The sequence below is a fragment of the Lethenteron reissneri genome, chromosome 57 (genome assembly GCF_015708825.2).
Source record: "Lethenteron reissneri isolate LAM-NWPU_2019-01 chromosome 57, ASM1570882v1, whole genome shotgun sequence".
Classification (NCBI taxonomy): domain Eukaryota; kingdom Metazoa; phylum Chordata; class Hyperoartia; order Petromyzontiformes; family Petromyzontidae; genus Lethenteron; species Lethenteron reissneri.
Genome location: NC_083835.1, coordinates 795,891 through 817,829, shown reverse-complemented (window position 1 = coordinate 817,829; position 21,939 = coordinate 795,891). Strand labels below are relative to the sequence as shown.

Below are 21,939 nucleotides of genomic sequence, written 5' to 3'. Positions count from 1 at the left end.
TTGGAAATGTTACCTTAAGGCTAATGGAACGAATAACAAAATGAAAGAAAAAAAATACAAAGGAGATGGTGAAAACTACACAACACTTATCTTTACTCTTTGGACCTTTCGGTAAAGTCACGTGGTTAGAAATAAAATAAAATAATTGTAACTTTTTACATGAACTATCTCTTTCTGACACTGACCCCACCTGCCCCTCAGGTCGCCCCACCCACCACTCGACGACTCGGGTAGCTCCACCCACTACTCGGGTAGCTCCACCCACTACTCGGGTAGCTCCACCCACTACTCGGGTAGCTCCACCCACTACTCGGGTAGCTCCACCCACTACTCGGGTAGCTCCACCCACTACTCGGGTAGCTCCACCCACTACTCGGGTAGCCCCACCCACTACTCGAGTGGCCCCACCCACTACTCGGGTAGCTCCACCCACTACTCGGGTAGCTCCACCCACTACTCGGGTAGCTCCACCCACTACTCGGGTAGCTCCACCCACTACTCCGGTAGCCCCACCCACTACTCGGGTAGCTCCACCCACTACTCGGGTAGCTCCACCCACTACTCGGGTAGCTCCACCCACTACTCGGGTAGCTCCACCCACTACTCGGGTAGCTCCACCCACTACTCGGGTAGCCCCACCCACTACTCGGGTGGCCCCACCCACTACTCGGATAGCTCCACCCACTAACCGGAACAACTCCCGATTTTCATACATGCCTAACCAACTTGCTGTACACAAACTCTTTGGTTCTTTCGGTAAAGTCACGTAGGTATAAAATAAAGTGGTTCCCCATTCCAATCGGGTTCTGTCCGGTGCTCATTTGCTGCTGAGAGCTCTGACCAAGTGCTTGAAATTCTACTTTGCCACGGCGGGGATGAAGGTTTCCACAGGACCACCACGGTTGATAGGAAGACCACTGCCAAACACGCAGCGATGCCGTATGTAAAACTATGAGATTGGGATCGAAGTGTGACTCGGTGAAGTCTCAGAGTGCACCTTCTAGGGGGCCGTCCATAAATGACGTCACGTGATTTTGAACGATTTTTGACCCCCCCCCCCTTCGTCACACGACGTCACGAAAAGTCAGACCCCCCCCCCCTCAAATGTGACGTCACAAAGCTCTGCCCCCCCCTCCCCCACCAAAATAAAACATGCTTCAAATCGCTTTAAACTATTATCATTGTAGTGCGTATTTAATGTGGCGCTGCGCTCTAAAGTTGTGGGAGAAAACTTTTATTTAAAAGTCTATTTCATTAAGTAGAACGTGTTGTCCATATTTATTTAAAGTTGCGCATTTTTATGTGACGTCACATTTCTCTCTCACCCCCCCCCCCCCTCGTCACACATCATCACAAATGTCTGACCCCCCCCCCTAGGTGCGTGACGTCATTTATGGACGGCCCCTATGTGTATCATGCAATTTAATCCGAGGTGGGATTTTTACCCACCAAACCGTTGCAATCTGCAACCGGGCGAGAACACACACCGTCCGTGCTGTTCAATTCTTGCTTCGTTCCCCCAAAACATCGCGCTTGTATTCACGCGCGCCCTGCTGACGAACAGCGGCACGTCAGACACCAGCGGTTTGCAGAATTCATCGCGAGCCAGGCGGAACGGGGCCCCTCGGAACACAGCGGGGCCGAGCCCATTAAAGCGAGAGGTTATTATTCAAAACCAATCAAATGTGGCCTTTTCAAGAAATACGAGAGGGCTCTGATTACACAAGCAACCAATCAAGCTTCTGCTACGCGGCTGCAAATGAGCTCTTGTTTATGCAGCAGCAGCAGTCGGCTTCTGGGATGCAACACGTCCATCAATAACAGGGTGGCCGTTTCAGGGTATGTAAACAACGGGCGACGTTTCGAGCGATGCCCCTTCTTCTCTGGCCTCTCTGTGTGCGCGCTATGAAGATAGGGCCATTGCCCAAAACATCGCCGGTTATATTTATGCTCCAGTGTAAGGCCACGGTGTTCGTGAGGAACGTGTTGAGTGTTTTTGTTCGCTGAGCTTGTGTATTGCTGCCAACGCAGCAGCAGCGGCGGCGGCGGCGTCGTCATCGCACGCATCATCAAGTACATTTGTTTCTTTCTGCGATTCGGTGTGAGGAAGCGGAACCCGCGACGAGAGTGTCCATCGGCCCTTTGAAGATGGACGGCTGCTGCGAAAACCACCGCCGTTGTCCTCTAGCAGTGATCATTTAGGAAGCAGTTTTTTTTTCTCTCGCTCGGAGAGGCAAAGTGTGAGTCAAGACGGCGACCCATGTGGTGCGAGTCCATCCTCAGTCTGGGGAATTAAATGGACTCATTCTCTCGGTCTCGTCGATTTAAAGCAGTCAAACGTTTCATCAGACACTCGCAATCATTCATTGCTGGCGTGCGGGGGGTAGCTCTAAATTGCTCCTCGTTCCCACTCCCAGTACAGTATTATTATGATCAGCTCAGCCAATCGGTCAACGGAGTGTATATGCTATGTACGTACACAAATCCAATTACCGCGTGTTTGTGTGTGTTTGTGGTCTTGCTCCATGCACCGCAGTCTCTAATGACGCTCCTCCATTATCTCAGTCGGAGTCCCGGCGCGGACTCGGGCTAACTCCATCTCGGCTCGCATTCGCCGGTTTACAACGTCCGCTCGTTAAGTCACCGTTAAATAACATGGAAAAATTTGTTGATGAATATTTTGGTCGCCAATTCGTCCCTGCGAAGCTTCGTCGCGGTTGCGCTGTCCAGCTGTTCAAACAATCAATCTCCGTCTGGTTCTACGGAGGAGAGAGTCGCCCTTGCGAAAGAACCTCTCAGCCCATTGGGCTTCATTGGTGGAATACACTCCTGATTCTCAAACACGTGCAGCAGCAGGTAGGAAACCCTTTAGTTCTGCAGGCGAGGCCACGTGGCCACTTTAAAGAGTTAAATGAAACAAGAAGTCCACTTGTGTTGCGCACCGAACACGACCACTGCTGCTGCGCTGAGCAGCTCCTGCCCACCTCTCCGTGAACCCCGAAAATAGTCCCCGACCCCTCCCAAGCAACATGAGCCTTAGTCACCACGTATTGGGTAGTAAGTAACGATTTTAACGTTCGAGTGAATCTCTAGTGAGCCATTAAAACCCATATCGCTGGCAGAGGGGCTAGAAACACATCTCCGGTGAAGTGTTATAATTGCTTCGCTAACAAAAATAAATGGCGCTCCGATGTTGGAGTGCGAACAGTTTCGCCACCAAAAAAAAAATGAACGCATCCCCCTGGGGGTGGAAAATCTCTAGAATATGTTCACCCCCGAAAATGAGCAACATCGATTTCCAATGCGCGCTCTCAAAGTTAGCCGACTCGCCGGGGCTTGGCCTCTCCTCTTCTTTAGCCGTTCGCCAGCGGTCTCCCCGGAGAATTCTGAGCACGCAGTGACAGCTTTCCGCCAATCCTCACTGACGATCGTGGCGAAGTCTGGTTCAATACAACAACCACGATGACCTTCGAGGTGTGGGGAGGTGCTCATCCAGCAGTCGACTGACAGTGGGCTGTGCATGTACATGACGTCATTAAAATTGACACATGTAACGAGTCCCACTGAAGAGTTCTCTGTGTGAGTGTGTAATGATCTATTGACAAAGCTCTGTAGTGAAAACAATGATTCATTCATCTTGTACCGTGCGTCCTACTTGCTCACTCTCGAAGAGAGAGGATGACTCAAAGGCGTGAAGAGAAACCGCGGACAAGCGGGAAGCAGCACATTCCACCCGCAAGCTCTACAGTCCTCCACATATGAAGGTGTTGCTGGCCAACTAATGAGTGTTTACTTGTAGCAGTAATTCAGAGGACAGGGGGAAAACCCCACGTGTTCATGTGAGGGGGAACCACGCGAAGGTCGGTGTGTTCCACCAACTCTCGCTGCGGCCTACAGAGTGCTGGAGTATAGGCCACGGGCACTGACACCAGCACTTTGACGGTGATTGCATCGTAGAATAGGAATCACATTCACCACCAAACACACAAGTCACTGCATTTCTGCATAATAAACAGCATCTCCTACGTGGCAACGATTTGGTGAGAAATGTCCATATCCTCTGATTTCAAGCCTCTGTGATGTGCATGTCTGTGTTCTTTTGCAGTATTTCTACAAAGAAAATGTATCAAATTTAAATATTCAAATCGTTGCATTCATATCAACCAAAATAATCCGAACAAGGATCTGTGCTGTAAATATCAAAGCATACCCGATGTCTATACGTTCTTATCGATGCACATAAATGTTGGAGAAATACACAACAATCTGTAACATCCCCGACTATAAAAATACACATGAAGGGTTTAGTTGGACCAAGGTGGCACGCAATCGCCAACGTAACTCAGAGGGGATATTAGAAGAAAAAAGAAACAAGCAGCAAAAATATTAACGGAAAAAAACAAATTCACGGTCAAAGATGCAAATCTCTACTTTATCACTGCATCGACTCTCACGCGGGAGAAGTGGTTACGTTTGACTCGCATAACGAGCGAACAGCAAAGCTCGTGTTCCTGTACGCATGCACGCAACGCTTACATGTGTGCGCATGTGTTGAGTCCGGGACATAAAACATATCTATATATATAAAATCGTGAATCTGTCTGTCTGTCTGTGTGTCTGTGTGTCTCCGGAACATACGCACTTTCATTGGACGGCGGTTGCCCCTGGCAACGGCTAGCGACGCCTTCGCCGCTTTCATTGGACCTGGCAACGGCTAGCGACGCCTTCGCCAAGGGCTGCAGTTTCATTGGACGGCGGTTGCCCCTGCCAACCGCTAGCCACGCCTTCGCCACTTTCATAAGCTCCGTAATTAATTAAATAATAGCCATTACACAGTGTTGTTGGCGCGCTAGGGGGGGGGAGGAATGCCACCCGTACCCTGCCTCTTCCAAGCCGACAATTTTAGGCGAGGCCGCAGGCTTTGCACGCTACTAGGCCCCGACACCCACCACGCCACTCTGAGGTAAATTCATCAAAGTTTTTCCTACTCTTCACTACACCCCCACCACAATGTGTGCTATTAATATTACTTTTAAACCCAACGCGCCAACAATCGATTATTTTAATGTTCACTGTACAAATACTCATTAAGCTGGGTGAGCGTACTGACAGTCTATTATGTACACTGTAGCCTGCTTATTAAGCTCTGTCAGCGTACTGCCACTCTATCATGTAGACTCTAGCCTGCTTATGAAGCTGAGTGGGTGTACTGGCAGTCTATAATGTAGACTGCAGCCTGGTTATTATAATCGATTCTTTAAATGTTCTTTGTACAAATAGTCATTAAGCTGCTTTAGCGTACTGCCCGTCTATTATGTAGACTGCTGCCTGCTTATTCAGCTGGCTGGGTGTACTGCCAGTCTATCATGTACACATTAGCCTGGTTAGGAAGTAAAGTTAGTCAATTTGTAACACGTACGCTTTCGCAAACATTATTCATAAACAACGTTATTGCGTTTAGATCGCCTTATTTATTAAGGCGTTGTCACCCTTATCCACCACCCGACACGCCCAATCTGCACAAAATTGTCACGTTCATAAAAAAATAAGACTTGACTGCTTTAGCCCACCGGTGTGTTTAAGCGGAAAACCACAACAATTACCATTTCTCATGAAAAAACTACTGTATAATTATGTTTAAACCACACGCGCCAATAATGGATTTGTTTAAATGTTCACTCAACAAATACTCATTAAGCTGGCTGAGCGTACTGCCACTCTAGAATGTACAGTGTAGCCTGGTTATATTTCTGGGTGGCTGTACTGACAGTCTATCATGTACACATTAGCCTGCTTCTTAAGTAAAGTGAGTCTTTTTGTAACACGTACGCTTTCGCAACCATTCTTCAAAAATAACTTTATTGCCTTTCGCTCGCCTTAATTATTAATGTGTTGTAACCCTCCACCACCCCACACGGCCAATCAGTCAAAAAGTGTCCCGTTGATAAAACATTCATAAGTCTCTGCTTTGGCCCACCGGTGTGTACAAGCGTAAAACCACAACAATTCCCATTTCAGAGTACGTCCTTTCGCTGATGCTGGATGCAATTACCAGCCAAACGTCGTACTGTTCAGTTGTCTGTCCATCTGTGTACGATCGCTTGCGAGGGATTTGCCGGGAGGCACGTCCCGTGCCCCGCGATGGGAATACGCATGTCACTGTGTATGTGTTTGTGTGTATGTATGTGTGTTTGTGTGTATGTGTGTGTCTGCGTGTATGTATGTGTGTGTATGTGTGTGTCTGCAGCAAGCGAGTGTATGTGTACCTATGGACGCGCGCGCGTGTGTTGTGTAGGGGGAACGGTAGTGTAGTGGTTAGCGTGCTGTCTGTGTGTGTGTCTGTGTGTGTGTCTGTGTGTGTGCGTGTGTGGTGTGTGGGGAGCGGTAGTGTAGTGGTTAGCGTGCTGTCTGTGTGTGTGTCTGTCTGTGTGTGTCTGCGTGTGTCTATGTGTGTGTCTGTGTGTGTGTCTGTGCGTGTGTGGTGTGTGAGGAGCGGTGGGTGTAGTGCTTAACGCTACGCTGCGCTACCAACCCGGCGAACCCAGTTCGATTCCCGCTCACGGCCACTACCGGTGACGATTATTTGAACCTCCCCTAGGTCGACTCTGCCTCAAACGAGTAACTGCTGTGGCGTATTAACATCGCCACTGGGGAGACAAAGGCGGCCGGCCGTGGTGGATACAAGTCCCGGGCGAAGCCGGGTAGTACAGCTAGTATTGAGATAAAGCAGAGGCATGCGCGTCACCCTGAAGTGGAGGTGCCGGTGAGACAGGAGCGTTAGTCGTGACCTCCGAGTTAAAGCACCAGCGCGAGCAGCAGCAGACAGCCGCACGACAGCGCCGCGACAGCTCAAAGGCACGCGCCGTGACGAGCGCCACAAGAGGCGGGGGGGGGGGGGCTACGCTCTCTCTCACTACGTGAGCACTCGGCACCCACCTTGAGTAGCTCGGCACGCAAACACCGAACTCTCCACGGCGAACCATCCTGGGACCTGAACCACCCCCCCCCCACCCCCCCACTAAACCTCCCCACCCCCCCCCCAATTCTCTGCCCTTGCCTGTTCGCCCACTCGCTCGCTCACATCGCTGCTGCTGACGACGCGAGTTGATGACGGGAGATCGTGGTTACGTCCGCACTGGGCCACTGACAAACAAAAATAACAAGGAGACTTTCTCCATTCCACGCGAACATAGCATCCTCACCGGTGAAGCTCAACCACAGCATCTTCACCGGTGAAGTTCAACCACAACATCATCACCGGTGAAGTTCAACCACAACATCCTCACCGGTGAAGTTCAACCACAACATCCTCACCGGTGAAGTTCAACCGCAGCATCCTCACCGGTGAAAATCAACCGCAACATCCTCACCGGTGAAGTTCAACCGCAACATCCTCACCGGTGAAGTTCAACCACAACATCCTCACCGTGAAGTTCAACCACAACATCCTCACCGGTGAAGTTCAACCACAACATCCTCACCGGTGAAGTTCAACCACAACATCCTCACCGGTGAAGTTCAACCGCAGCATCCTCACCGGTGAAAATCAACCGCAACATCCTCACCGGTGAAGTTCAACCGCAACATCCTCACCGGTGAAGTTCAACCGCAGCATCCTCACCGGTGAAGTTCAACCACAACATCATCACCGGTGAAGTTCAACCACAACATCCTCACCGGTGAAGTTCAACCACAACATCCTCACCGGTGAAGTTCAACCGCAGCATCCTCACCGGTGAAGTTCAACCACAACATCATCACCGGTGAAGTTTAACCACAACATCCTCACCGGTGAAGTTCAACCACAACATCCTCACCAGTGAAGTTCAACCGCAGCATCCTCACCGGTGAAAATCAACCGCAACATCCTCACCGGTGAAGTTCAACCACAACATCCTCACCGGTGAAGTTCAACCACAACATCCTCACCAGTGAAGTTCAACCACAACATCCTCACCAGTGAAGTTCAACCACAACATCCTCACCAGTGAAGTTCAACCACAACATCCTCACCAGTGAAGTTCAACCGCAGCATCCTCACCGGTGAAGTTCAACCACAACATCCTCACCAGTGAAGTTCAACCACAACATCCTCACCAGTGAAGTTCAACCACAACATCCTCACCGGTGAAGTTCAACCACAACATCCTCACCAGTGAAGTTCAACCACAACATCCTCACCGGTGAAGTTCAACCACAACATCCTCACCAGTGAAGTTCAACCACAACATCCTCACCAGTGAAGTTCAACCACAACATCCTCACCAGTGAAGTTCAACCGCAGCATCCTCACCGGTGAAGTTCAACCACAACATCCTCACCGGTGAAGTTCAACCACAACATCCTCACCAGTGAAGTTCAACCACAACATCCTCACCGGTGAAGTTCAACCACAACATCCTCACCAGTGAAGTTCAACCGCAGCATCCTCACCGGTGAAGTTCAACCACAACATCCTCACCGGTGAAGTTCAACCACAACATCATCACCGGTGAAGTTCAACCACAACATCCTCACCGGTGAAGTTCAACCACAACATCCTCACCAGTGAAGTTCAACCGCAGCATCCTCACCGGTGAAGTTCAACCACAACATCCTCACCGGTGAAGTTCAACCACAACATCCTCACCGGTGAAGTTCAACCACAACATCATCACCGGTGAAGTTCAACCACAGCGTGCGGCGCCTCGAGTTCAGACATCCGAGGCACGGTGCATATGCTCGGAAGACGTCGGGGATATTTTATATTTTACATTGATATATAACAAAAACATCAAACGTCGCTATCGGAAACTGTTAAAAGAGTCGTAAAGGCTTCGGTCTCTCTTGAATTCAATTGTCGTGGACACGTCGCCATGTCAATGTGTGTGCGGTGCTTCAAATGCATTCGTGGAGAATGAACGAGGATGCCTTCTAATAACACAAAGTGAATTCATGCAGTTCATGCGACAGCATTAGCCGGGGCAGTGATCACGGATACGACGGCGTGGCTCAATACACGACTCCAAATGGGTCAATTAGCGTGATGCTGCCATAGAAACGGCAGGGTGAATGAGAGGTCTTGGACTCGTTGACGTTGACTTTGTGAATGTTCGCCTGTTTCGCTGTCGTATCTGGGTCAGCGATGGAGTCCCCCCGGGGTTATTGCAAGCGCCTTTAGCCCTTTGTACAATAGAAGCCTTGCAATGCCATGCAAGGGGCTTATTTGGTCAATTCTTGCAATGGAACGGCGTGTCGATTCATCAATTGGGAGTCGATCTTTATGCTCACGATGATTTAGCGCTGCATCGCGCGTGTAAGATTCAACGTCTTCAATGTCTGATCTGTTGTTGCGTAACACGGGTTCAGCTCATCTCGGCAGCCACTAGAGGCGCCGCCATTCATCGCGCTTGTTGAAGAGAAAATTGTTGAATCAAATCGAGTTTTGTCTTTTATCGTCTAAATGCAACAACAGCATCAGTTGCCCGAGGCAGAGGCGCAGCACTGCAAGTGCAAGCTCACGCCACTCGCTGGCAGTAGGAGCCTCCACTTCAGTCAGCTACAGAGAGCTCCGCTAAAGGGCGTTTGGCCTACTCTTTCACGCTGCTCAGTGTGGGAGAACGCACACTTTACTCTACCACACGCACCCCACCGATCGACTCGTTGTCGTGGGCGTGCCCCTTCACACCGCTGGGTTGTTACCACCGCCACCGCCGGGGCATCGAATCGAACGGGCGACCTCGTGATTGCGAGTCAGCGAGGTGCTAACCATTGTTACCCCCCCCCCCCCCCCCCCACTGTGGCAACACAGCAAACAGTGACGCAACAGCCTCGCATCGGTAATCGACGGAGCGGTGGTACACCCCGATCGCTAAACCGCCCTAACCGCCTCCCCCCCCCCCCCCAAAAAAAACCAACGTAAATGTGTTTCTGCGAGGACAAAGCGAATTCAGGTGGCGTGGGCCAACTCCCCAACGGTTTGCGGCAGCCCCACGCTGTGGAGGATGCGGCGACGCGCATCGCGAATGAACCCCTGGCGGGGGGTCGAGCGCGGTGGGGGTAACGCGGCATGCGGTGGGGGTAACGACACGCGGTCACGGGGAGCCACTGTGGGGGGCGGTGGGGGTGGGTAGCGACAACATGCCACGAGACCACGCGACCATCACGGATGTGGTTGGGGGGGGGCATGGCGGTGGTGAGTGTGGGTGGTGAGCATGCAGACACCGAAATTGATCAAAAAGATATCAGCGGTCCCGCTTTAAATTGAGTACCTTTGGTGGAATTGCTCCATCGGTTACCTTCAGAGTGGTGGGACAGGGTAAGGAGATTGACGCAGGACGCACCCGCGCCTGAACCGAACACTGTAATGCGGAGCGGGTCGCCCCCGAAAAAGCCAATGTTCTCGCTGATCCAGCGCAGGGCCTGGATCTGATCTAGCAGCCCGTAATTTCCTTTGGCTGCCTGGTCGCCAGTGCTGAGAAACCCTGCAACGGCAAATGGTGGGGAGGGGGCAGAGGGGGGAGGGAAGGGGATGAGAGAAAAAGAAAAACACGGTTACAGCGCCGCGCGGGATTTCGCGGCCCGGGAGCTTCTTTACACACCGTGGACTGCGGTGCGAAACGTCGGACGTCGTGCCGAGCAGCACGAGGTGCAACCTGAAAATGTGTCAGAGAGATAAACGCACAGTTGCTCGAAATGATGATATAAAATAATGGCGATGATGGTCACGATGATGACAGTGGAAGCTCGGTCGATGCACACGTCTCGGGCATCCCTCCACAAGTCTAATGTAAGCATGTGTTGGCTTATAACCGAACTGTGCTCTTACGAAGTTTCTGTATAATGTGTTCTGATTACGGAAATGGTGACGAATATGATGATCGCTGTAACAAATGTATTGTACTGACAATTGTGACGTTAATGATGATTATAACAATAAAGATTCTTATGATGATTGCTACAATGATATCAAGTTCATAACAACAATACTACAGTTCATCTTCTTGGTTCTTTCGGTAAAGTCACGTGACTTTACCGAAAGAACCAAGAAGATGAATCCCTGCAGTCACGAAAGCTTTAAATCGAAAAATAATACAGTTGTGATTAATAAAAAAAAACATGTAAGGAATTGCCTAATTTTTCCTCGCCAAAGCAAACATGTTTATCATGATTACAGTCGGCCGTGTGTTAGTGGCGTTGAGGAATCGTCGTTGTTGTTGCTGTTGCCGTGCGAGGCGCTCCCCCGGTGTTTATTAGAAGCCTGCGAACGGCAGGGACAGTCGTCCTGACTACGGCGTCGTCTTCTAGACGATGCCGTCACTCTGCAGTGTCCCCATGTTTGCCGACAGACGCAAGACGTCTCCTTGTTGTTATTGTTGTTGTTTACCAATGTCCGTCGGAGTAATTAACCGGAATGCTATGATCTCATACTTTAATTTTTTTTGGCTCGGATTGCGTGCGTAACACGCCGATTGACGTATGTCATCGATCGTGAATCACAAGATCGGTCGCAAACGCCTACGTGCTTTAAGTCACCGGCCTTGGGATCAGATCACCATGCTGAGAGTTCAGATCAGACAACGTGAGATTACTCATGACTGCTCTTAAGCTGGCCGAGTACAATAATAACGCATTACCCGTCGCGTGTTGTCATCGCGAGCTTTTCTCTTGCTTACATCGGCAGGACGGTGAGCTGCCGATTCCGTATGGCCAAGTAAAGAGGAACCACTGGAGGCTCCGTTGTAAGATGTTGAGCCATTCAATTGCTTCGTCTCAGATTTGGCAAATTGCAAATACACCACTCCATAAACTCACCCACCCACCCACTCAACACCTTCACATGTATATTTGGGGCAGTGTGCAGTAACGTGGTCCATGGTGTTGGTGTTCATAGCCACAGTCGCACACAGGGGTGGCATTTTTTTCTTTTAGACTTGTGCATTCGGTATCCACATGTGGCACTATTTGTACGGATCCAATCAAGGGCATCAGCAGGATTTAGCATATACGGGTGGACAGCGTCGTCTGAGGTTCAAAGCATTCACGCATTGGCCCTGCCCACGTGTAGCGGAGAAGGGCGGTGGGGGGGGCTTAACATCTCTCGGTCCAATTTGGAACAAATCTTTGGCATGATATGCGTTGCCGTTTGGGACTCGCCCGATTGTCGATTGTAAAGCGGGCAAAAAGAGGACTCTTTGAAATACAAAGAACACGCGCCACTGACTGCCACTGACTGCCACGGGGCAGAGCAACGTTTATTACGTGTGCTGTGCTAACGAGCGTGCAAACCACAGTAGTACATGCACGCGTGCTCACACGACACACACACCACACAGAGAGTACGTTTACGTTATTTAAATGCAACAAGCGTTGTGGACCGGCCGATAGAGTAAATTATGTAACAAAGATGAGTGGTGTATTTATTTAAATGAAAACACACAAGGAACTTTAATAACAAATAAACCGCTGTGTATCAATTTGTTTGTTTTTTCCATTGCAATTACAGGCACCACGCGCCCACACACACACGCTTTAATACAAAGATTTACAAAGAAAAAGACTGCCCGTGACCACAGTGTAAACGGTCAAGTTGCAGACCGATAATTTTTCTAATTATGCCACTGCGAGCTCAAGGGCTTCCAAAATATCCTACCGTGAGCTCCCTCGTGAGAGTATTGCGGCCTAATCTTCCACACTAGCCAGACGTCTTAGAAGCGGTGGGAGGACCCACACTTCACCCCGCCCGGCACGCGTCCTGCCGCTCGTTGGTATACGTGCACATTGCTGTTTGAACGTTGTGTTTAAAAAACGTAGACAAAACCCCACGTGCTCAATGCAGTGATCGCGTGTCGTTACGTCGCTGCGAATTGCTGCGACAGACGCGCATGGGCACGTGACGCTCATTTTCTGCGATGGAGACCAACGGGAAGAAACCTATGGCTCCCGCTCGCCTGAGCGCGCAGTTTTGTTTTGAGCGCCGTCCTTTGTTTTGTTTTATTGTCACGATGAAGCTACGAAAGCTGCCCGTGTGCGTGCGAATGTCACGCGGGGTGTGCGAGTTGGCCCGGCGACGCGGCGGCCCGTGGCTCCGATGAGCCACGTCCAAGGACGACGTCTTTGGGTCGTGTTCAAGGCGACTCGGGAGGACACAGCGGAGCGGAGCGCCGCGAGAAGGATGCCGCCGTCACTCGTCCACGATGGGCACACGTACCCCTACATCGTGATGATCGTTGATCACTCGCTTTTCAAGAAATATTCAACTTTCCCGACAAAGTAGTTTCTAAACAACGAGCTCGGTGATTAAGAGCACGTGCCCTCCCTCTCCGAAGCTCGCTCTGGTGAAGTCTCGTCCGCCAGCAGTGGCGTGAGCAGGCAATTTCAGAGCTGCACCTTTGGCTTTTAAAAATGATATCGGCGCCAATGGTAATTGCTCACCTAACAGACTCACACCACTGTTTATTTCGTAAAGTCAGACAACAATGGGCCTGCGAATACAATATGTTAAAACTATGAGAAAACATATCATAGTAAAATAATAGTGTGCCCTGGAAAACCGTGAGTTTCAAACAACAAGGAAATATTTGTAAAGATGCACACGGCTACCTGCGATCAATGATATCGCCGTGCATGCACAACGCCAACATTTAATACTGGTAGGAACCTCCTGGTTACACCAGCCCACAGGGGATTATTGTGTCCGTCCGTCATGCAGGGAGGGGCTGGGTGGGGAGGGAGGGGCTGGGTGGGGGAGGGAGGGTGGGGAGGGGCTGGGTGGGGAGGGTGGGGCTGGGTGGGGATGGGAGGGTGGAGAGGGGCTGGGTGGGGAGGGGCTGGGTGGGGAGGATGGGGAGGGGCTGGGTGGGGAGGGTGGGGCTGGGTGGGGAGGGGAGGGTGGGGAGGGGCTGGGTGGGGAGGATGGGGTGGGGCTGGGTGGGAGAGGTGGGGCTGGGTGGGGAGGGGCTAGTCACCCCGTGGTGCCCTTATAAAACTCAACGTTTAACCTACTCACGCCGGCTTGTGCCCGCCCTCACAGTCGGGCATATTTGCGGAATACACCACGCCGCCGTTGACCCTGGCCATTGACCGAGCAACCCAACGTTCCTACCAGCTCCCTCCGCAGGAGGAATGTGTTTATAACTCTCCGCTCCCCAACAGCCAATCAAATTGTCGCGTGGGCAAATGTGCCAACCTATTTGCTTCCTCGGAAAATCTGGGTGGGAATGGGGGAAGGATGTCGGAAGGCAAATCAATGGGTAGATTTGCCCGAGTCGATTCCTACGCTGATGACGCACGCATGCGAAAAAAAATCGCGCGTGACGGAACCAAACTTTCACTATTAATGCAAATGTGTACGCACATCGAATTCCACGGCAACTTTCAGGCTCAGGCAGTAAAACATAACTACAAACGAGATCGGAAGAACAACAATTCTAGACACGGCACAGGAGGCCAAGCAATCATTGATTCTGGGATCCACAGGTGGCTCAGATTCGTGATGATTCGCTGGGTGAGGTGGATTGTTGCACTCCTCGTTCACCATCGCACGGAAAACAATTTACTTATGAAAATGTCGCAGCAGTAGCCGCAGTCATGGCAATAGTGTCTGTTGTATTTCTGTAGCCCTTACCACACTATCACGTCAACACGAATCAGCGTGCTTCATTTAACTAGGTCAGCACCCATCAAAATCCATAGCCTTTTCTTTAAAGCATATCGGGGTGACTGTAGTTCAATGTAAATGCGGTAATTATTTGATAATGAAGTTGGCATTGTGACCAAATCGCCCTGAATGTGCCCCATCGCATCGGATCCCGGAATACCGTAGGCGCAGAACTTCCGATGAGCACGGTTGGCTACGTACGGTGCGAAAGAAGTTCAACATACGTACAACTTGAATTGTTATTATCCTCACAAACAGCCCCTTTGCCAATCCACTGCTGGATGAGGGCCTCGCCGCTCCGCGTGTGCGGTTAGTCGCGAGGGAGTCTTTGTCTGGACTTCGCCGCGTTGATCGGCCCCGGTTGGCGAAGGCGGGGAGCGCAGATGCGGGAGCATAGAAGTACAGTACAAGCTCACACAACACCCCCACACTCAGTGACCTGGCCTCCTGTCCCAGCGACAGGCAGACCGCTTAAATCTTTCACTTTACGTCGACTCTCTGTACAGATAACAACACAAAATAACAATTTACGTAACGTTTGCTTTTGGCCACATTTTACTTACTCCGTAACAACAAAGCCATGTCCGCTAATTTATTCTATTAGGATTCCACAAGTGACCATAATTACACGTAATAAATGTGATGTAATTGTTGGAAAGGCGGCTGGAGTAATGTACTTTGCCGAATAATTATATTTGGATTCAGACGCCGCGTGAAACAATAAGCAAACTCAAAGCAGTATTTTATAATTTCAGCTGAAACCAATGTGTCGATGGTATAGAAGCTGAGTGTTACATTCTGTTGACCTTTTCGCAAATGCATATTTTAAAAAGAAAGAGCATCTTAACGCCATCACACTGTGGACCGGCAGACTTTCATTCAGCGGCGCAAAAGGGAAAAACCGCGGATGATAATTTATCGTGCGAATTCAAGGAGCTCATAAATCATGCATGTTATTTATACTGTCTCTTGCTATTTTTTCTTACGTCTGTCCAATATCAACCCAGTCACATCATCTCTCCAAACACGGAGCGGCTTGGGAATAAAACCTAAACAGACAGTAACCATGGAACATCGGGATTATGATAATAGTAAGATTAATATGGTTATATGTATTATTATTCGTGTTATTTGACTAAATTCATACATTAAAAAGTAATTTCTACAAGAGCGAACACTGATTCAATTTTACAACCTGTCATAGGGGTGCGTTTCTCTCAGATAATTTGCGCACTCTATACAAGGTAGAAGCAGGTAAAGGTGTGGCCCTGCAAGTGCTCGCTCACGCCACTCCTGGCGGAAGGGCCCTACTGCATTTAGAGCCCCCTCTAAATGGCATTTGGCCTACTCTTCCACACTTGCCAGACTTCTCAGCAGAGGTGGGAGTTCCCACATTTTACCCCACCCACACGGCTGGGATTTGCCTTTCGTGCTGCTCGATGCCAAGAGGCAGTGTGGACGGGATTCATGAAACTTGGACCGTCGTTTCAGCCCCCGTTCCGGGAGACGGAATCGTAACAGAAGACATCTGGGACTGCAAGTCCATCGTGCTCACCGCTACAATCACGGCAATTTCCCAATGTTCACCAGGAAGGTACGTTTAACCCCACCGTTCACCGGGAAGGTAAGTCTAATGTATCCACTGTTCACCAGGACGGTACGCGTAACCCACTATTCACCTTGGAGTGTAGCGTCAAATCCACGTATTCCTGTTTGGGTTTCATTCAACGTGGGGCTGTCTCCACTTTGACCATAAAATAAGGTTATCTGTTTATGTTTTACGCGTCACCTCTTTCATATTTTCCCAAGGTGGGGTGCGGGGTGGGGAAGAGAAGAGTCAAATAAAAATATAGCACTTGTCCCCGTGATTGAAAGCCAGCAAGGTTGCTGATGCTTTATATATATATATAAAATAAAAAATACATAAAAATGGCTTTTTTGTTCAACTTCACTGAGAAGGCAATGATCACACTTATTACAAAGGTCACCTTGTTCCCGAAATACCGCACCGTAAACCAGCCGGGCAGCCCGCCGCCTGACACTGGGAAGACGCAGCTCACGAACGTGAGAGCCGCTCACGCCCGCCGCGGCCACGATGACGACGAGGCGGGGACTTCATCGTCATTACCAAGTGGGGCGACTGATTGATGGGTGTCTGAGTGGTGTTGCTGTTCCCAAGGAGTAATGTCGGAGCAATGACGAGAGACGAGCCACTTAAAATGCACACCGAGCCACCCTCTGTCTCGTGCGTATTTCATCTAAACATAGCAACATTGTCCTCCTGTCTCTTTAACGCACTGTTGTTCATTCCATTAGTCTAAACGCAGCAATGCCGTGTAATTTTCATGCCGATTGGCTAATTATGATTATGCTGCTGCTGCTGCTGCAGCGGTGTGATGGTTTGCATTCGGGCTTTGCAATCAATACGTCTCCAATTCGATTCGATCTCCCGACGCGCCAGTTGCATCAATCGGAAAGTTTCTTAAACCCCCCCCCCCCCCCTCAGCAGTATACAAGGGCATGCCACAGTTAGTTCATCCGCAGGTCGCGTGCGGAGGGCTTAAGTGTGATGAACCTATTCCAAGACATGTGGACAGAGTGGAAGAGTAGGCCTAATACTCACTCGAGGGGCTCCCCGTTAGAGTTCCGTCCAGTGGAGGCCCTTCCGCCAGCAGTGGCGTGAGCGAGCACTTGCAGGGGCTGCGCCCTCACCCTACAACTTTAACGTGTTCTCATTGTACACGCGCAGTGTCACAAAGCATGAGCGCGTGCAGTTCAATGGGCGCACACGTCGTAATATGACGGTCATGTCAGGGAGTCGGCTCCCAAAAGTTAAGCCTCGAGCCTGAGATTAAAACGTACGCGGACTGGTAAATAATGTAATTCATTTGGGCGGGAAGGTCCAGACAATGCAAGCATGTTTGCCGATATAATTAATGATGCACTGAAGGACGGGGGATGCAGAGAGACCTTGAATAGAATTGACGGAGACTGAAAGAGATGTCAAATCCAATTTCCAACTGAGATTGTTGGGGTTTTTTTGTGCAGTACAGGAAAATTATAAAAACCCACCAAATGCATGTATATTTGAATGTAACAGACTGTCCGATGAGGGAATATTCAAGTTAATCAGCTACTGTGTGTAAAATAGATGGGGGTGGGTGGGGGGAGAGTCAAACATTAAATTCAAGCGACATATTTTTTTTAAAGCCTGAAGGATTTGTGAAGGCAAATAGCACAAAGCCATTCAGGACTTGAACACGATTATTATTAAACACTTATTTAAATATACTTTTGTTCATAAGGACAAGGTGGTTCAGTGGCTTCGCTTCTCTGCAGCGTTCCCCTTTTCTCTGCCACCGTCTGGCCTTGAGCAGCAGCAGTTGAAGCGTCCCGGATTCGTAATTGATTTTTGAGTTAAGCCGCGTAATTATCTGGCCAAATGTATGTTTTGAAACCCTCCACCGCCTGACATCGTGGAACAAATTAAATATTCACCTGTACAAGCGTTTACTGATGCGCCAACTAAACCGACCATTAAACCAAACCATATTTTATTTGACCAGGTAGGCCCCACAGAGCTATGTAGCTCTTTTTCCTGGAGTGACCTGGCCACAAGTGATATCCCAACGAAGTGGCTCATCGTTTGGAAATGTAGAGTGGCCAAAGACTCTAAACGCATATCTAGAGATGTGGAGGGAAAAACCGGAGGACCCGAAGAAAAATCCACGTGACCACAGGAAGAGAGAGAGAGAGGCACATGCACACTCCAAATAAGCCTCACTCCCCATAATTGCAGGGGTTTTTGGGGGGTATTATGGATAATATTGGTCACGAAAGCCTTTGTGTTAAACCTCATTCCCCATGCGTCAATGCCTTCATGAACCAATCAACGCCCCCGTTTGGCGTAATGGGTGTGATCTGCCTGGGTACGTCACGTGAACGTTAACGATTCGCCATCGAGGCGTCCGTACGACTGACGTCTTCACCGAGTGCACGGCTATATGCATGCGGCAATGCGCATGGACATTTTCGCTGTGCGTGCGTGAGCGTGCCGAGTCTGTGTTGCTAACCCATTCACACTGCCAGGTATACAGAGGCTGTGGGAGACCTAAAAACGATAGACGCTCTGTGAATCCTAATTATAATTGCACTGTGTCCTATGTACGATGAACTTCTTTCGCACCGTAGGTAGCCAACCGTGATAATTGAATGTTATTGCTCCAGCACTGCTGCGTAAGCTTTCCCGATTGTGCCGTGCAGCACGAATCGAGTTTCTCAAAAAGCTCCCAGCACGTGGAGTGAAACGTCGGACATCGGGCCGAACAACACAAGCACATCAGAGCGCTTTACAACAGCTCCTCATAACCACTCACATACACACACAAACATAAACACACGCGCACACACTCTCCCTGTGCGCGCGTGTAATAGACACGTATTGAACTCTGACCATTGTTGTTTTACGTAAGCACTGGGTCACGTTGAGAATTCTTGCCATGAAAACCCATTAAGTTTAATGACCCAAGGTATGTACTTCCACCATGCAATCTGCAGTCTGGCTCAATGGGGAACTTAAAAGGAGCGGTTACAATTCCAACAGCCCATTTGGAAAGAGCAGAAAGGGAAGAAAGGAAACTGTGCCGTGAGATGGCGAGATGCTCACGACCGTGCACCTGCAGCCGCGTCGGAGCAGAGGAAGGGTAACAAGAGGTGTCGCTCCTGGGGACGAGCACGTGGACACCAACACCGCTGCTGCTGCTGGTACATGGCCGTCAACAATGAACGCGTATGATCATTGGTTTTAAACTCTTTTTTCTGGCAACAAATCTGACACCTTTTTACAAGGAGTCATGTTTGCATTGACCACAATACCTGCAGTCGGAATGCAAACAAAAAACACAACTCTGATCATGTATGCACTGTCCTTGAAATTGATTGGTCCACACCCGATACAGCTTTCCTTAGAGCCTAGTCTCACATGGTGTTAGACCAGATGACGCCAATACATTATCAGAGTTATGTTTTTTGTTTGCATTCCGACTGCAGGTATTGTGGTCAATGCAAACATGACTCTTTGTAAAAAAGGTGTCAGTTTTGTTGCCAGATAAAAGGGTAAAAAAACAATTATCCTATTTTGCTACTGGCAAATGAGGTTCCAATGGAACGAACGCGTACATTTGTGGTGTCGCAGCGATGCAGCGATCGGCACACTGCATGATGAACCAGGTGAACCGAGTCGCATTCCCAGCCGTGGGGAACAGCAGTGGCAAGAGGTGGCATCAGAACCGGTCCTGGGCAACCCTCCTCACTCCCATCTGCACGCCCCCCCCCCCAATCCATCTGCCAACCGGCACTGACCAGTGTGATGAAGTATAGTTAGACACAGCTCCATTCCCTACATGGCGTGGGGAGGCCTTAGTATATAGCAGTGTATTGAAAAAGAGCTGTAAATAACAGTGGCTATAAAGGGCTGTGATCATAATGATAATGCAGAGCCCTTTATCAATCCAGTGGCTCGTGATGCAGTGTCAGTCACGGGGGTTGTTTGAGCATACTTCACCACCCTGGCGAGTGTGGGTTGGTGAATGGGGTGGCGGGTGAGGGGCAGAGGGAGGCACCCAGAACCAGATCCGAAATCAATCGTCATCGATATTGGCCACGGCTAAGGGATCTACCTTAGGTCACCGGGTTTATAGCGTAGTGAGCTAACTACTGCATCAACGATAGTTCTCAGCACATCCTTAAGACAGGCAGAAACAGATATACTTCACTACAACCGCCCTTTGCCCTGCCTTATAAAAGGAACACTCCGTGTAGTGGGAACACGTTGTGGGCAGCAGCCCTTTCTTGAAGCAGAGAACAGCAGCGGTATATTTGTATTCGTGACAGCATCAGATGGTCACGTTCAGATTCACAAATTATCCCTTCACTCACAACCCACCGAAGAGATGAATGGAACTATTTTGTGAAACCGTACTCAGTTCTCAAAGAATCTCCCAACTCGGCACGCGGAGCGAAACGTCGGACATCGTGCCGAAGCGTGCGGCATGACCCGGGAGCACATCGGAGAACAATGCAGCATGTGCGGAAACCTTGCGCGGGAAATTATTAAGCAATCATTTTTATTGCACGTAATTGCATGAAAAAAACCGCGTTTTATTGATACACCGCATACAACAATGCATTCTGCATCATCACGTGGTCTTACAGTTTAAGGGCCAATAATATTATGCCTTTCAAACTAAATTTTCTGATGTTGCACATTTCACTTCTTGGAATGTCAATCGCCGCTTTAATGTATTTTATATTACAAATGTGGTGGGGATCATTGTATTTTCGTATTTTTTTTTTTGCTTAAGTGAGTTCTGTTTCATTATTTATTTCCCACCAATTTTCTTACGGCAATTTCCCGATCAAGTTTTCAATCAGGTTTAGAAAATTGAAGATGGAGTCAGTGCTAAAAAGGGGATTTTTTTTGCAGTTATGTAATAAATAAAACGCTCACGTTTTTTTTTTCACTCAACCCCATTCTCCAAATCTTCAACTGAAATTAATGTGAGCGCTCGCACACAGCTCGACTTGTTCCTGACAAAATAGGTTCATATAAAAATTGTTGAACTTGTGAGAGCTAGCGCGGGAATCTGTCAGGAGATTTCCATCTAGGCACTGCTTCTATTTTACCGATAATAGCGAGGAGAAAACAAGAATCGTGTGTGGCGCATTTGGACTAAATACCGCAGAGAGGGGCCTCAGAAAAAAAAGTGATAACCTCAAAAGGGACGCAATGAAGACTCAGGGTTAGGGTGGTATTTCGATAACCAAACGAACTGCTGGGAAAATGGACCCAAGCAGAAAAGCGTTTAGCATTCATTACACTGTCGACATTGTTTTTGTTCCTGGGTAGTAAGTGTTATTTCCTAATTGCTTATGCCTCAAAAGCACAATAAATGGATATTATTCCCCATAAACTTTGCTTTTGTGACCAGAACATTGATATTTAGAATTGTACTAGGAGGTCATCGGAGACTTCAAAATGGCGGCATTCCTGATGGGTCTCCAAGGTGGTTTACCAGTTTCCCTGCTATCTTTGCCTTTGGGACAGCAGGGACACTAAGGCACACTACCACAGGCTGGACTGACGACAGCGGACCGAGTTCTCTGTGGGGAGGAACAACGTGAAGTGGGAGCCACTGGTGGACCCCCGGAAGGTGCTGATGCCACCACTGCACATCAAATTGGGCCTTATGAAACAATTTGTCAGAGCTGTAGATAAGGAGTCGGCAGCCTTCAAGTACCTT

The 21,939-nt window shown here is 49.3% G+C and overlaps 1 protein-coding gene across 1 annotated transcript in view; it reads right to left on the bottom strand.

Moving 5' to 3' along the window:
* LOC133357255 (neuroligin-3-like) overlaps positions 1 to 21,939 on the bottom strand; it is a 238,432-nt gene that overhangs the window by 63,935 nt on the left and 152,558 nt on the right. Inside the window, 1 exon segment of the mRNA XM_061575106.1 lies at positions 10,278 to 10,463. Coding sequence (XP_061431090.1) covers positions 10,278 to 10,463 — 186 coding nt within the window.